General features: G+C 43.5%; 1 protein-coding gene across 1 annotated transcript in view; it reads left to right on the forward strand.

The window, feature by feature from the left end:
• Positions 1-435: 435 nt before the first annotated feature.
• tmtc1 (transmembrane O-mannosyltransferase targeting cadherins 1) overlaps positions 436-16,220 on the forward strand; it is a 117,491-nt gene continuing 101,706 nt past the window's right edge. Inside the window, exons 1-2 of the mRNA XM_080754675.1 lie at positions 436-986; positions 12,883-13,060. Of these exons, the coding sequence (XP_080610801.1) occupies positions 583-986; positions 12,883-13,060 (582 nt within the window). The 5' untranslated portion in view covers positions 436-582. The remainder of the gene's footprint in view (positions 987-12,882; positions 13,061-16,220) is intronic.

A 16,220-nucleotide genomic window follows, 5' to 3' on the forward strand; every position in this document is an offset into this window, starting at 1 on the left:
CACACACACACACACGTATATATATTTTTTCTTTTCTTGTTTTGCCTACACTCAAGTAAAGTGTTGCATTAAAATTGCGTACAATTGCATTAAAATGAGAGAGGGAAAAAAAGGTAAAAGTACCTCTAGCTGTGTGTGAACTCTTTGTGTGTGTGTGTGTGTGTGTGTGTGTGTGTGTGTGTGTGTGTGTGTGTGTGTGTGTGTGTGTGTGTGTGTGTGTGTGTGTGTGTGTGTGTGTGTGTGTGTGTGTGGTGTAGGCCTACTCAGTTTCCACCACTGGTGCTGCTGATGGAATCTGGCAAGGAGAGAAAGGCAGCCGTGTCCTGCGCATGCGTCAGAAGGCGGTTGCTTGCTTTGCTGTTCAGAGTCAGACTCAGGCTCAGCAATAGAATAATACACACACTCACACAGTCAGTCAGCCAGTCAGACTGAGTCAGTCCCGCTGCTGCAGATCGGTGGCACGGGGCAGCCAGTCAGTCAGTCGCTACCATCCAACCCCAGAGGAACGGACATGGGCTCCGACGCACCGCCGCCGTGCGTTCTTCTCCCCCAGCAGCAAGAAGCGACCAGGCCGGCGGCGACATGACAGCGTCAGCGCGCCACCAGCAGCAGCAGCAGCACCACGGAGGAACCGCAGGAGGACGCGACAAGACGACCGTCCCCACCTCCAACAAGGGCCATCATCGCCAGCCGCTCCTGCGGCTGCAGGTCCGGCTGGACCCGATCCTGGCCGTCGCCGCCATGCGCGGCGGCGGCCGCCTGCGAGCCGGCAGGCTCTGCGTGCTGGTCGCCCTGTGCGCGCTCTGCTACGGCAACTCGCTGCGCGGCGAGTTCGTGCACGACGACGTGTGGGCGATCGCCAACAACCCGGACGTGCGCCCCGGCTCCAGCCTGCGGAGCGTCTTCCAGGACGACTTCTGGGGCAAGAGGATGGCGGACAACACGAGCCACAAGTCCTACCGGCCGCTGTGCATCCTCACCTTCAAGTAAGTTTCTTTCTCTCCGACCAACACCAAACCCTCCTCCTCCTGATCCGTTCCCGTTCCACATGTTGCCCTGCGCAGCGCTGACTGCGTCCCGCTACAAAGTAACTGTTCTAAAAAGCCCCCAGATGTGGCCGACAAATGTGATAGCCAATAGCCGATCTACAAGCTCGGCACAATCCTTTCAAACATCTGGAGCTATACAGATGCGCTGTCTGCATGGGAAGTTTGGAGTTCTTCTTATGTTATGTAAAAAAAAAAAAAAACGGTTAACGTTTGACTTTGGACCTCTGTCTGTCTGTCTGTCTGTCTGTCTGTCTGTCTGTCTGTCTGTCTGGGGGTTGGGGTATTACAAAATAATAGTTTATAAAAAAAATAAAAAAACAAACAAAAAAAAACACTGCGACATGCTTTTGCAATCTGCATGGAAATATTCAGCTGCACAGAGTCTACAGACTCTAAGGCTAAGCAAACAACACATTAGGGTGCAGAGCAGAGGCGCATGCATGCACACAACGAAGCATTACCAAAATAAATAATTATAAAGCGATAAAACAGAAAAAGAAAGTCAAGACACGACGTCAGATTTAGCCAGCAGGCTAAAACATTGTGTCAGATGTTTTTCCGATAAAAAGAAGTAGGACTACTTGTTGCGCAGCATTGCTGGAACTTTCCCAGCATTTCAATGCAGTTTATTGAACGTGTAGCCTATTGTTATTATTATTTTAGGTGGGTGGGTCATAGATAAACAGCCCTGAAAGTGCAGCAACGGGCTTGAGTTGAAAACACGACCATGAGACCGGGGGCGGGGGGCTCAATGGGAGCAGAGCACCGGTAGAGTTGGGTTCTCTGACCGAGAGGAGGGCGTGTCTCTGCAGAATGGCATTTAATGGTAAACTGTGATGTCGTGGAAATCAGTAGGACAGGGGTCTTCAACGTTTTCAGGCCAAGGACCCCTTGAGTTGAGAGAGAGATGAAGCAGGGACCCCCACAACCTTTCAGAGATTCCATATAGTGTCATCGTTTGACAGCACAATCATCAGTGTATTTTGGATTCATGTCAATTTGTTTTCAGGTATTTAACCACTTGAGCTGTCATCACCTAATAAACTTGACCTTTCACTCTGTACTCAGTCTGCTCTTTTTCCCCTCTACACCAAACCTCTTTGTCAAAAATAGCCGATCTTGTAGATCTGCTATTTTCTGCTACAGTTCTCAGAATATGGATACGAGGGTTCAAGTTGTTAATAAAGGATTGGAAGATTTGGAGGACCCCCTGTAGTAACTCTGAGGACCCCCTAAGGTTCCGGACCCTCTGTTTAAGACCCCTGCAGTAGGATATCATAATATATGCTGTCAGTGTTGTGAACTTGAGTGGAGTGGAATTGTATTGTGTATTCATTTGTATGTATATAGCACGCCCTGGCCTACAGTCTTGTCTTTGACAACATGATGGATAAACAAACAATCAATGACAAACAATCTATGTTTGTGAGGCTGATAATAAGAGTTGTAAATTCATCATAGTGTGGTCTGTGCTGATGGTAGTTCATGACATGGCTCCACATTTGCACATCCTTTGCAATTAAATTGCACTCAGAGAGCGTACAAATGGACACTCACAGACTCACAGGTCCTTTTGGTTCCATTTGTTCACTCTCAGAGATATGCATGGTTGGTCCTTGAAATTATAAAGTTTGTGAACCACACCGGTATTGTAGATGTATAGCAGTTGGAAGTCTGCATAAACCAGCCCTGACTGTGTGATAAAATCCTCAATGTTGGATCCGGTTCCCCAATTCCTGCGGATCCCAACCCTAACGCGCACACACACACACACACACACACACACACACACACACACACACACACACACACACACACACACACACACACACACACACACACACAGGGTGTTTCTCCAGGGTGTTTCTCCAAATTCTGGATACAAGGATTCACTGCGGGGCCCCCATGAATGTTCTTCATAGGGGGAGGGGGTTTAACCCATTTAGACTGGGAAACGCATTATTACGCATTATTTTGTGCGTTAACTTTTGGTGCCGCGCTGTGAGCTTGTATCTGCTATTTTTTGAAAAAACATGAACAAGTCTTTGAATATTTCAAATCCTTTTAAGTTTTTAAGAACCTATCTTTCCCATCTCAAAATATTTAGTTCCAGGAACCCCCCAGAAGCAAAAGTTGAGTTACAAATGTTCGCTTAAAAAACACATATATTCAAAGATTTGCACACAACTTTTCAAAAATAGCAGATCTACAAGCTCGCAGCGCAGCACTCGGTGCCACACTGTGAGCTTGTATATCTGCTATTTTTCAATAGCTAAAGTATAAAATAATTAAGGGCCCTCCACGGTCCACCTTTGGCCCTAGTAACTCAGTCCCCCCCCCCCCCCCCCCCCCCACACACCTTTTGACGCCCCTGCACGCACACACGCACGCACGCACGCACGTGCGCACACACACACACACACACACACACACACACACACACACACACACACACACACACACACACACACACACACACACTGCATGGCTGTATGTCACTGTGCTGTCAGACCCTGAGCAACCAACCACGATGACAGCTCCTCCCAGTGCGTTGCACCAGTCTGCGAGAGAAAGACGTTTCAAAGATACAGGATTGTTTTTCTCCCTTCCTTTTCTACATCTCTCGCAGTGGAGAAAAGATAACAAAGACCTGCTCTGAATAATGGAGCCTTTCAAACAGGTCCGCTGAGTAGTAGATTAACGAACAGTGAGGTCGTCACTTGCTGTGTGTGTGGGTGTGTGTGTGTGTGTGTGTGAGAAAGAGAGAGAGAGAGAAACAAACCAATGCTTTTATGCAGTGTTAATAGAACTAGCGAGGCGATGTTGTCCAATGATGGTCTAATACTGGTGGGCCCGTGAGGATATTGCAAACTGGGGCCCCCAAATAATTGGCCAGACACTAAGATTTGAATGATAATGTGACATTTAAAAAAAAAAAAAAAAAAGTTGTATTTTTCTTTTTGTTTGAAACCTTGAAAAATGAGTTTTCATCGTGGTACAGAGAAATGATAACTTCCATCGATCCAAGCTGGAACACAATCGATTGATGGCGTGTTAAAATAAACACGCTCTGCCCGCGGCCCACCCATCTGAACACTTAACCTTTCGGCTGCTGCCGTGTTAAGTGGTCAGAGCGGTGGTCCGTGAGCGCTTTTTGAGATGTTCAAGTGGGCCCTGAATAGGGATGGGACGATATGAAAATTTCATATCACGATTATTGTGACAAAATAAATCATGATTTACGTTATTATCGCGATAATCAAAATCCATTATCCTGGGGCGGCATTTGATAGATTGAAAAAAATACTGTATCAAGTACGTATATTATAAGAACCTTTTACCAATGATGGAGGGTTAAAGTGGTATTGGAAATGCAGCTCAGCAAATAAAAGGTGAATTGATCCCAGTGCATGACGGAGGACGATATCACAATGAATTAAATTTCCGCAATACGATTATCGTGAGTGTTTTTTTATCACGATAAACGATAATATCGCTTATCGTCCCATCCCTAGCCCTGAATGATCCAGACGAGGTCGAAAACCTGTATAGTACACAGTACACTCACCGCAGTCGGCCTTCCAGTGTAGAAGCAGCTGAATGCAAGCTCTTTTCCCTTCCGGAGGTACAGTTGTTGAACATCTATACGTTTAATCATGTTTCTTCTGGGTACGACCGCACCATTCACTTTGCAAGAGCATCTGCTCTCAGTAAAGTGGCTCGAAGCGCACACACACACACACACACACACACACACACACACACACACACACACACACACACACACACGTGTGTGTGTTTGAGAAAGGGAGAGAGAGAGCAGTAATGGCCATCGACAGTGGAGGTGATTCAGGAATGACTCAGCGATCAGTCTTTACCATATTGTTCTCTAGAATGGGAGGGGGGGGGGGGGGGGAGGGGGGTAGATTTTTTTTGGACACTAGCCCAGCAGAGCTATTTAGCTGTCAGCTCCACGCCAGTCCCCATTCAGCGCAAGTCTCTCGCATCAGCATAGGCTGCTAAATTAATCACCCAAGACTAGCAGTGAGCTCCAATTTAAATTGCTTCCCACTGCAGTAGCTCAGGACGAATTAGACCCCCCCCCCCCCCCCCCCATGCATGAACGGTTTATAGCGGTCACATTCACGCTTTCCACACCTGTGCCCTTGAGGTCGTTTTAAAGGTGTATTGTATTTGAGTCACGCCTGGGCAGACATGAATGATATTCACACACTCAACGTGTAAGGCTGTCACCATCATGACATTTTACTTGACGAGTAATTGTCAAAGAATAATGCTGATTAATGATTAAATTGTGTTTATGGCTTTGAACATTGGAACATGTAAATGTTATTTATATTTCTGTTTCTAATAGCTTCATAAACAAACAAAAACTGCACAGGGCAGATGTGGCAAATAACTTAAATGTACAAAGAACTGACTGTATACCAATAATCATTATAAATATTGTACTGTCATATTTTTTATACTCAACATTTGTTCGCTGTGAGCTTGTAGATCTGCTATTTCTACTCTTTTTGTTGTTGTAATTTAAGTAATGTAGTAATGAATGTATCTGAATATTTTCAACATTGAAACTATTGCGATCAGGTGTGTAAGCAATAATTGAGACAAACTCATGGTGTGTGTGGTCACATTCACAGCACTCTTTATTCCACACGCGCGCTCTTTGGGGTCGTTTTATTTGTGGTCACACATGGGCAGACAATGATATTCACACTCACGTGCACACACCTGCAGTGTGCCAGCAGGGACCTGGGGGCGCAGTATAGCTAGCAGTCTGTTTATGGCACTGTGGGACCTTTGAGATAGAAGGAAGACACACACACACACACACACACACACACACACACACACACACACACACACACACACACACACACACACACAGTGTTACATGAAGGCAAGCACTGATGAGCAGCACATTGGACGGAGAAACGACTGGCGGGGGAGAATTTACAATCCATGCAGCATTTCATCATTTCCAAAACGTTACATTTCAGATTTCAAATTGTACAGAAGAAACAAATGTTTCTAATGGATCATCCAGTGTAGTCATTATTTAGCCGCAAGTCTTGTTAATACTTTTCATTGTTTTAAGGTTTATAATACCCAGACACCCTTATTATCCACCCTTAAATCTTTCAAAAGTAGACGGTGAATTTGATGATTTTTTGCAACTCTTGTGGCGACACTCTTGTATGACGAAGTAGGCCGTTAACGACTTCAGCCATAAACATTTCGGACATTTGAAATTCTGTATTATGAGTACTTTCTACTTTGTATTCCAGACTTTGGGTGCCCTCAGACCAAAATACCTATGAGAGTGGAATCCGCGTTCCGTCAATGCATTTCAATGAGAGTGAAGCGGTTTCATGCCAGCAGAGGATTTCTGCGAAAAACGCTCCCTTATCATTGAAATGCATTGGCAGAACGCGGATTCCACTCTCATAGGTATTTTGGTCTGAGGGCACCCTTTTACTTGAAAACTTGTAGTATATCTATACTGCAGTATTGATACCTTTACTTTAAACATTTGAGTACTTTTTCCATCACTGGGGGTGCACACGTTTCTAGCTCAGGTGGATATAAACCTGGGGAGAGAAGAGGTGGGATGGGGAGAATAGAGAGAGACAGTATGGAGAGACACACTGCAGCATGAAATGACTTTGAAGCACACAAGTCAATGAGAGAGTAAAAAGAGAAAGTGAATAACAAGGGATGACGAGGGAGACTGTAAAAAAAAAGAAAGAACAGAACACTGTTTTAATCTGTCGTAATGAGAAACAGGAGGTGGCATTCATGCTCTTTTTAAATTGCATCTTCTTTTGGATAATTCCGGGGTTGCCACATCCATCTGCTTCTGTTTTCTCTGCGTTCTCCTCAGTCACTCTTGTTAACATGCTCTCTTTAGTAGAATCCTCTGTTAATTTGTCCGTTTGTAACTCTTCAGTTAAATCAACACTGGGGATTCTACACTGTACTGTCTGCAGGGGTCTTCAACAGGGGGTCCGGGACCCCTAGTGGGTCCTCAGAGTTAGTTAGCAGAACAAGTACAAGTACATTTTAAGTAGTTAAATGTCTGAAAAAACACATTAACACAAATCCAACATAGACGGATGCCAGTGCTGTCAAACAAGTCTATAAATCTATCTATGAAATCAATGAAAATCTGCAACACAATTTTATATGTAGAGGTGGTCCCTGCTGTATCTCTCTCTCAGCTAAGGGGTCCCTGGCTTGAAAACATTGAAGACCCCTGCTGTACTGGATGGAGGCAAGAAAAGGATGAGAGAACCAAGTGATGGATGTATGGACTCAACACAAACAAGACTACTCTCATGCCAAAATGGATGAAGAAATATCAAAGCCTCAGTTTAAAAACACTATGTACTGATGGCTAGAGTCCGACCAACGTCCAACTGAATTTTGAGACCGATGCCGATCCAATTACGGACCAAGGATTTTGGTCGATATTTGGTCAAAAACGGCAACATTTTCTAATCAATTTGAAAAATAATGTAAGTTTCTGTTTGAGACCATTGAACTGTATTCCCTCGAGAGATTCTCCAATTTGACCTAAAAAGGTGATGCCATTTTACGCTGCTCCTCCTCTGGTGTAATGTAATGCACTGAGTCGAGACAACGTTGCAGGGTGCTCGGGAGAAAAATGTAGTCCTAGTCCTTACTTGCTGATACATTCGCCTCCGGAATAATTAGTGGCGGGCTATACCAGCCAGGATAGACCAATGTAGTGTGTGTTTCCCTCCACTCCTGCTGCTGCTGTGCAGTGGTGGAAAAAGTACTTGCATGTTTTACTTAAGTAAAAGTATCAATACTGCAATGTAGAAATACTCTGTTACAAGTAAAAGTCCAGAATTCAAAATGTACTTGTGTAAAAGTACAAAAGTATTGGCATCAAAATGGACAACTTTGTTTTTTTACAACAAGGGTTCATATTTTAGATAGTCATTAGAGAAAAGAAAAGATGATCATTTTCATCATTTGAGTGATTTTAACAATTTAGATTTGCATGCATGCCCAGAGGTTGGGGGCATGCAAGTGGCTAAATATGTATTTTTAGACACACTAAGCCCATTCCCAAGATGCACCGCAAACTTTCATGGGCAGATGGGATTTATGGGGGCTGGTGTAAATAGTAACAAAGAAGTTGCCGGCTTATTGTGTCTTAAAAAGACATATTTAGCCACTTGTATGCATGCCTCCACCCACTGAAATCAAAATACTAAAATCCCTAAAACAAAAAAATAGAACTTGGTAAATGAAAACACTCATATTTTCTTTTCTTTTCTCTACTTACAAACCCTTGTTATACAAAAACTAAATTATCCTTTAAAGTACCATCCAAAAGGAAAAGTAATAAATGTTTGAAAATAGCCGATCTTCAAGCTCACAATGTGTCGTGATGCGACACGTTGTGAGCTTTTTCAAATAGCCATGGTATAAAATAGGGCTAAAGTGGTTTACGTATGTTTTATAATATTGTAATTAAATGTACTTAGTTTCTTTACATCACTGGGATAGACCAATGTAGTTTGTGTTCCGCTCCACTCCTGCTGCTGCTGTGCGGTAAGAGAGAGAGTGAGCGAGAGAGAGAGAGCGCACAAGAGAGCTGTGTCATCTCACCCGTCAGGTACCCTCCGCGTCTTCTACCAGCGAGACATCAGAGGACTCTAGTGTCCCTCCAGGGACATGCGGGCTGAGCAGTGACACAAAGCCCATGCAGCTCCCCTCGCCTGCGCTGTCAAACACTGTTATGTACCAGAAGAACGACCCCCAGGTTGGCATGACTCACCCTAGCGATCTGTTTGTATATTTAATGGATGAGTCGATGCCGTTCAACATTCAGAAATGTATCGAGAGGTGGACGTAGTGAGAGAGGACGGTCACAAGCAGCAGCCACTTCTGTCAAGTCTTTACCTTACTTTTTAAGAGAATCCCCACTTGTGCCGATGCAAGCACACTTCATATTTTGTTTTATAGGAAGAAACCGTGATTGGATTTTGATCCAATCACGTGTTTTCGTGATGGACGGATGTTTTCCCCTCCATCCGTCCGTCTGTGCGTCCGTCCGTCCGTCCGTGCGTCCTCGCAGTTTGTTACCACCTAATCTCAGTCGCCGTTGGCCCGGTCGCTGCCAAAATGAGCACACACACTCCCTGGATGCCAAATCAGAACCTTTGACCCACATTTTTCAAATGGGCCTGTTCTAGCGCCACCATGAGGCAGATGTTCGCAAAACACATTTCTACTCTTACAGATTTTGTCCAAAAATCCTACAAATCGGTAGGCAGTATCTCAACAGTCATGTGATTGACATGGATCTGTCCGATTTTGCATATTCCATCCTGATTGGCTAAGATTGGCTTCCAAAGTTGGTAGGATTGAGCCGTTTTGAACAAAATGCCTCAAATCACAAACGCAATGTGCAATTATCATGAAATCGCACACACACATTCCCACTAGGCCGAGGAAGAAATGCCACGTCAAAATGTTCAAATCAGCCCCATGGTGGTGCTATAACAGGCCAATTTGTGTTTTTACCTATAACTCCACCGATCAGTGTCAAACTTTGTACACGCACTCCCTAGAGTTTCAAGGAAAAACCTTTTCACTGCATTTTTCACACCAGCCTTTTATAGAGCCACCTTTGGGCCGACTTGTAAAACACATTTTTGGATATTACTCCTTACTCCAGATTTTCTCCAAAAATAACACAAATCAGTACACAGTACCTCTATAGTCATGTGATCAAGTCTGATCTGTCTGATATTTCATATTCCATCCTGAATGGCTAATATTGGCTTCCAAAGTTTGCAGGATTGCTCCGTTTTTGAACAAAATGCCTCAAATCATCAACGCAGCTTGCGATTACCGTGAAATTTGCCACACATATTCCCACTATGTCAAGGAACAAACGCTATCCTTTTCACATTGGCCTGTTATAGCGCCACCAGCAGGTAGACTTTAGCAAAGCACATTTTTGGAACACAATGCCTCAAGCGTCCGATTGCCATGAAAGGTCTTCTAAGGTGAAGAACATATGCCACCCTTTTTACATTGGCCTATTATACAGTAGCACCACCAGCACACCTGTGCTCAGAAGAGCACTGCTTCTAGTTTTCTTTGTATTTTGGGGGGGGGCATATAATTGTGTGCACACTATGACTAAGGATGTGGTCTAAAAGTGTTAAAACAAATGTATCAGCTCAACTTTAAAAACCAGGGTGTGACTTATCAGCTGTCAGATCTGTATTATAATCTTTAGGGTAAACTTGCTTTCTCTACAAGCTTTCACATTCTTTATCAATTGAATTATGAACACAACAGAATAGAACAGGGTAGAACTCAATGGACTAGGGACAGGAAAGGACAGAGTATTCTTCTTGATGTAATGAATCAGATGTTGGCTTTGAGTTACATTATCACCAATTACCATCAAAGACGTGGAGTCTGTTATCAGAGAGGCGTGATTGTTTTTGCCAATGAACCTAAGACCAACGGTGGGGGCGCGGGGGGCTGCAAGGGAAAGGAGCGCTTGTTTTCGGTGATGATGACGGAGGCTCGCCGTCTCAGGCGACCATGAGCCATGTGAGACACCGTCGAGTGAGCGAGTCGCCGTGTCGAGCGTTGCGAAGGTCACATGAGCCGACTCAGCGCTGTTACTGTTACCGAGTTATGTCACGATATGGACAGAATAGTATCTATAGCAATGGTATCTATAGTAATCTTCGTTCCCCTGACTTTCGGCACCTCTGCGCGGTCCAAGTGAACACAGCGAAGTGCTCCCTACCTCCTTGCCCACCACACAGCTGTGCTTGGGTTCGTTGACAAACGCCAGGTCACATCAGAGACATACCATTCAAAATAGGATAGTTCCGTTTTCTGTGATACCTCACATCCCCAGTGTTTTTGTCAAATAATGGACAATGACTGAGGTCATCCAGTAGATAAGGGGTAGCATAAATTAATCCAATAATTCCCATTAGCATTGTTACAAAATGCTGAGAACCTTCCAGTGGACATCTCTCTGTAACTGTGGTGCCAATTTAAAAATGGTTTACAGATATGATCACTGGAATCTTGGGATGTGCATTGTGCCGTATGATAAACATAATTCTTAAAAAGATGCTGGTCCTTTTTCATGTAAGATCTGCAATTTTATCCAAATCTGCGTTCTGTTCAACTTGTGATTTTTGTTCTGGTCTGCAAAGCCTTTGATCTTCAAAGAGCTGGATTTTTCCGAGCAGGGCATTTCATATTAATATACTCTAGTAGTTTGATAAAGGAAGAAAAGACAGATTTTAGAGAGGCTATGTAATTGAATCTGCCATTATTGGCTGTTGGTGGGTTTTTACAATGAGATGAGAATGGTGGATTCAACACAAGGCAAGGCAATTATCTAAATGCAGTGAATGTGTAATAGAATCTGAATCGATGGCTCACTACACTTTGGCTTATTATCTAAAGTGATTGTCATAATGTTCGACTATGATATATTTAATTAAATTACATATCAGACCTCTATTCCTCACAAGGAATTACATATTGGTAGAGCTTAAGCAGGCTGTGATTTGAATCCCAAGAATGCAATGTTCAGTTTAGCAAGCAGGCTGTTTCATTTGAAATTCAGACACTGTTAATGAATTGGAATTCTGTTCAAGGTTTGGACTATTGCCGTGTTCCAGAGAATGTAACTGCATTTTACATAATCAAACTAATAGATTTTAGGGAGGGGGAGGGGGGAGGGGGGCACATTCTTAAGAAGTTGTTTAATAGACCAGTTTGAATTTGTGTAACAGATAAAGTTAAAACCCAATGTTTCACATTGCCATGGCATGTTGCCACCACCACTCACCTTTGGTAGCATTGCAGATAGCAACCCCCCCAATGTGGCTTAAACAATCTCTATTTCACCTGTACAGTTCAACAAAAATGATTTCTGGTGCAAAGAAAATAGATTAAAAAACTTTAACGCAATGAAGCTAGTGACAATTCTCTCTGATCAGTCAGTAATCTCTAATCTCCATTGATTTCACCTCACATATTGATTGTTATCACCCTCGGATAACAATCTAGGAACATCAATTGGGATATTACCAAAAAGAATACTACTGTACTTAAAAAAAGTTAAAAAAAAAACACTAAAAGGTTTATAGAGTTGAGTTGAGCCAGTACCATGCATGGAAAAGCACGTCTGGCAATGCATAATGCAAATCTCATCACGGAGCCACTGAATGTCTCTATCTCTATCAATTTCAATTTAAACTAGCTTTTTTGGCATGCTTAGATTGCCAATGCAAAAGTGGAACAAAACAAATACAAACAAAATAATGTTTGTACAATTTAAAAGGAAATAATGAAATGTGTAAAGAGAGCTGTGTATAGTTAGAAAGAAAAGCTATCTTACAAAACCATAAGAAGAAAAGTTAGCTTGGCATAAACAAATCGTTGTTGTCGGGTAGAAACCGATTTGTATTTTAAAAACGATTTAAATTGTGAAAATAGCTGATCTACAAGCAACGCCTCGCAATGTTGTGTTCTTGTAGATCAGCTATTTTCACTGGTTTTGTGTGACAGTCTTGTATGATGAAGCAGGGCTTTAATTTATGAGAAAACATTCAAATTTGAAACGTGGAGATACAAGGTTTCCGCCAGACAACAACGAAATGGCAGCAATAATTAAATGTTTTGCTTTCACTTATTCACGTATTAAACCCATCTCTCTTTGTCTCTCTCTCTCTCTCTCTCTCTCTCTCTCTCTCTCTCTCTCTCTCTCTCTATCTCTCAGGCTGAACATCCTTCTAGGCGGTATGACTCCGTTCTACTTCCATGTGGTGAACGTGTGTCTGCACTCGGCCGTGACCTGCCTGTTCATGCACACGTGTGAGTGCTGCGTGTTCCACGACTCGCGCCTCGCCTTCCTGGCGGCGCTCCTGTTCTCCGTGCACCCCATCCACACCGAGGCTGTGAGTAGCACACACACACACACACACACACACACACACACTTCATACCAACACATCACACCTCTATATTAAAATTGCCTCAAGGCAAGGGAGTACAGGCTGACGAGCCAGCGGGCCACGTTGTCACTATGACTCGGCCATAACCATAGATTACATGTATCCCCTGAGCAAGCAGGCAGGCTCTATTAGCTCAATGGTAAAAAATAATAATACAAATAATAAATAGGGCTGTCACGATTTCGAATCACGAATCGAACCGAAATTGACGTTCGATTCAATGAATTGAAATCACAGTCCGAATCACGATGCACTTCTGTGCATGAAAATGTCAGTTGTTGGGGCAAAAAACCCACATTTTATATTGTTTATGTTAAACCTATTGTTATTCTCATTCTCAATTGTCATTCAAATAAAAGTGACTTATAAATCAAAACAATAGCCTAAATTAATAGTCATATAGCTCTCAGTGCTGAAAAAAGGAGGTTTAAAAATAAATAAATAGTATATCCTATATTGTGCCGCCGCAGCATATTGTGACAGGCCTACAAATAAATCGGGACATCTGCATAAAACCGGGTTCAAATCAGGGGTACAAGAGAAAAGTTACATAGTGCAGCTTTCAACGGGAATACCACTCATTTTGAACATTGAACTATGTCATTAATATAGCTTGGAGTTGTGTGAAAATAAGAAAAAAGCCCTTCTGTGTTGCCTAGAACTGGAGGATTGATTGTGGGGTTTGGCTTGCAAAGTACACTTTAATGACATCATCAACAACAACGCCTCCATTCTCCAAGGTATATTAGTAACATAGTTCAATGTTGAAAACATGTACAGTATGTAGCAACATGTTTTTTTTTTTTAATAATTGACATTTTTCAGAAAACTTAAGACTTAAAAAATAATCTGAGTACTTCTTGCACCACTGTCTGCAGCCTTGCTGTGCTTCTCAGCCTCTCTCTCCTCGCTGTGAAAATGAAAACTGTGCACCTCGCTTTGATGCCTTTTTGTGGGAAAGGCTCTGAAAAGTTACAGGGCGAGTTGTGCGAGTTGCGACATTTTCTGTGCCGCCGCAGCAAAAAGGACATTGTTATTCCCTCCAACAGGTGAGGCGAGAATAAAAGAGCTCTCTCACGCTCACAGGCTCTGCAGAAGCCATTGGAAGAGGGTAGATTGGAGGGAGAAGAAAGGGGAGAGTGTGTGAGTGTGTGTGTGTGTGTGCGTGTGTGCGTGTGCGCGTGTGTGTGTGCGCGTGACTAATTCTGCAGCTTGGGAGCCAGGGGGGAGAAGAGTCTGGGATGCTCTCAGCGTTGGCCAGGGTGAGAGGGAGGGAGGGAGAGTGAACTCTTTGTGTGTGTGTGTGTGTGTGTGTGTGTGTGTGTGTGTGTGTGTGTGTGTGTGTGTGTGTGTGTGTGTGTGTGTGTGTGTGTGTGTGTGTGTGTGTGTGTGTGTGTGTGTGTGTGTGTGTGTGTGTGTGTGTGTGTGTGTGTGTGTGTGTGCGCGTGCGCGTGTGCGTGTGTTAATTGTAATCTCTTCACAAGTATAGTTTAATTTGAGAAATAGACATTGTGGGGACCAAAAATGGTTGTTTCATGGTTCTAAAAAAAGAAACGTTACATTTCGAATTAGTTGTTCGAAGCTGTCGCTCACCCAAAATATTTTGGGTGGATGACGACACCAGTACGCAATTATTAAAGTCGTACTTGAGGGTTTGGGTTGAAAATGTAGACGTATTCATGTGTGCTGGGATGCTCTGAGTGTTGGCCAGGGTGAGAGATAGAGGGAGGGAGAGAGAGTGAATGAATGCTGTTTGTACTTGAATTCATTTTAAAGTATTTTAGTATAATTTGAGAAATAGACATAATGAGGACCAGAGATGAAAACTAGATGAGCGAAAATGGGGTGTTCCCAATGGAAGGTGGAGAAAAAGAGGGTGACATAGTGAACTCTTGCTTTCATGTTCATCTACTAGTCAGTCAATAACTCTGTCATTCAGTTATGCAGAGAGAAGCCTGGAGTCAGTTTGATGGGGAGGGAGATTGAAGAACTGGATTGTGGCACCTCTTTGACAGGGTTTTTCACTGCACTCTCTCTCAGACACCCTCTCTCTATCTCTCTCTATCTCTCGCTCACTCACTCACTCACTCACTCACTCACTCACTCACTCACTCACTCACTCACTCACTCACACACACACACACACACACACACGCGCGCACCCACACACACACACCTCCCACATGCACAGAGAGATACACGAACGCACAAAGGCATGCATGCACAAGAATGCATAATGTGCACATGCACCCACAGTCACACACATTGAGAGCCCGATGATCCCAACTAAATAGAAACCGGTTCAGTCATTAAGCCCAATGCAGACAGTAGCCGGTTTCACTTATCTCCAAGAGGAATGAGATGGGGTTGAGGTGCACACAGGCACAGACTTGTGTACGCCACACCGACACAGGCACAACACACACCCCAGAACCCACGACACGTCATCAACCACCTGAAGATTCTGCCCGCAAACGCTTTTCATCTTCTATGCTTAAGACACCGACCTCACTCTGAGAACCACTGCTCTAAATTTTTCGTCGAGACCCAAAAGAGGGATTCGACATTTGCCCGGGACCCAAACTTGTGAAAACGGCAGATCTACAAGCTCACAACATGTCGCTTCGTGCAGCGTTGTGAGCTTGTAGATTGTCTCTTTTCACTACTTCTTAAAAAAATGTTTTCTAATTTATGGAATTTCTTCGATTTTTCTTTGATTTCTTCATGAAATTATTGAAAAACAAAAAACGTTGAATTTTGTTTTTAACTGCTTTAGTGCCTATCCCGAACTAGTTCGGGATCATTTGGACCGTCCTGGGTGCCTATCCCGAACTAGTTCGGCTTTTAATTTATTTATTTTATTTTTTTTTTCGAGCCGGCCGCCGGCCGTCATCTGTTTACACGGCCCGCGAGAGCGTCGCGCCCCGATATTTACCATCCACTCCAATGCAATCCAGGATCTTTAGAGCTCATTTTCTCTGTTCCATGCATATCCATGAGGTGTGCAAGGTTTAATCATGGCTAAATCGCCGAAATTAGGGCTTCTAAAATGCTTGGTAGCCAATTGCTAACTTCAAGCTAACTTCATCCTGTCCCTGTTGAT

Source organism: Nannobrachium achirus, assembly GCF_963921795.1.
Source record: "Nannobrachium achirus genome assembly, chromosome: 23".
Taxonomy (NCBI): domain Eukaryota; kingdom Metazoa; phylum Chordata; class Actinopteri; order Myctophiformes; family Myctophidae; genus Nannobrachium; species Nannobrachium achirus.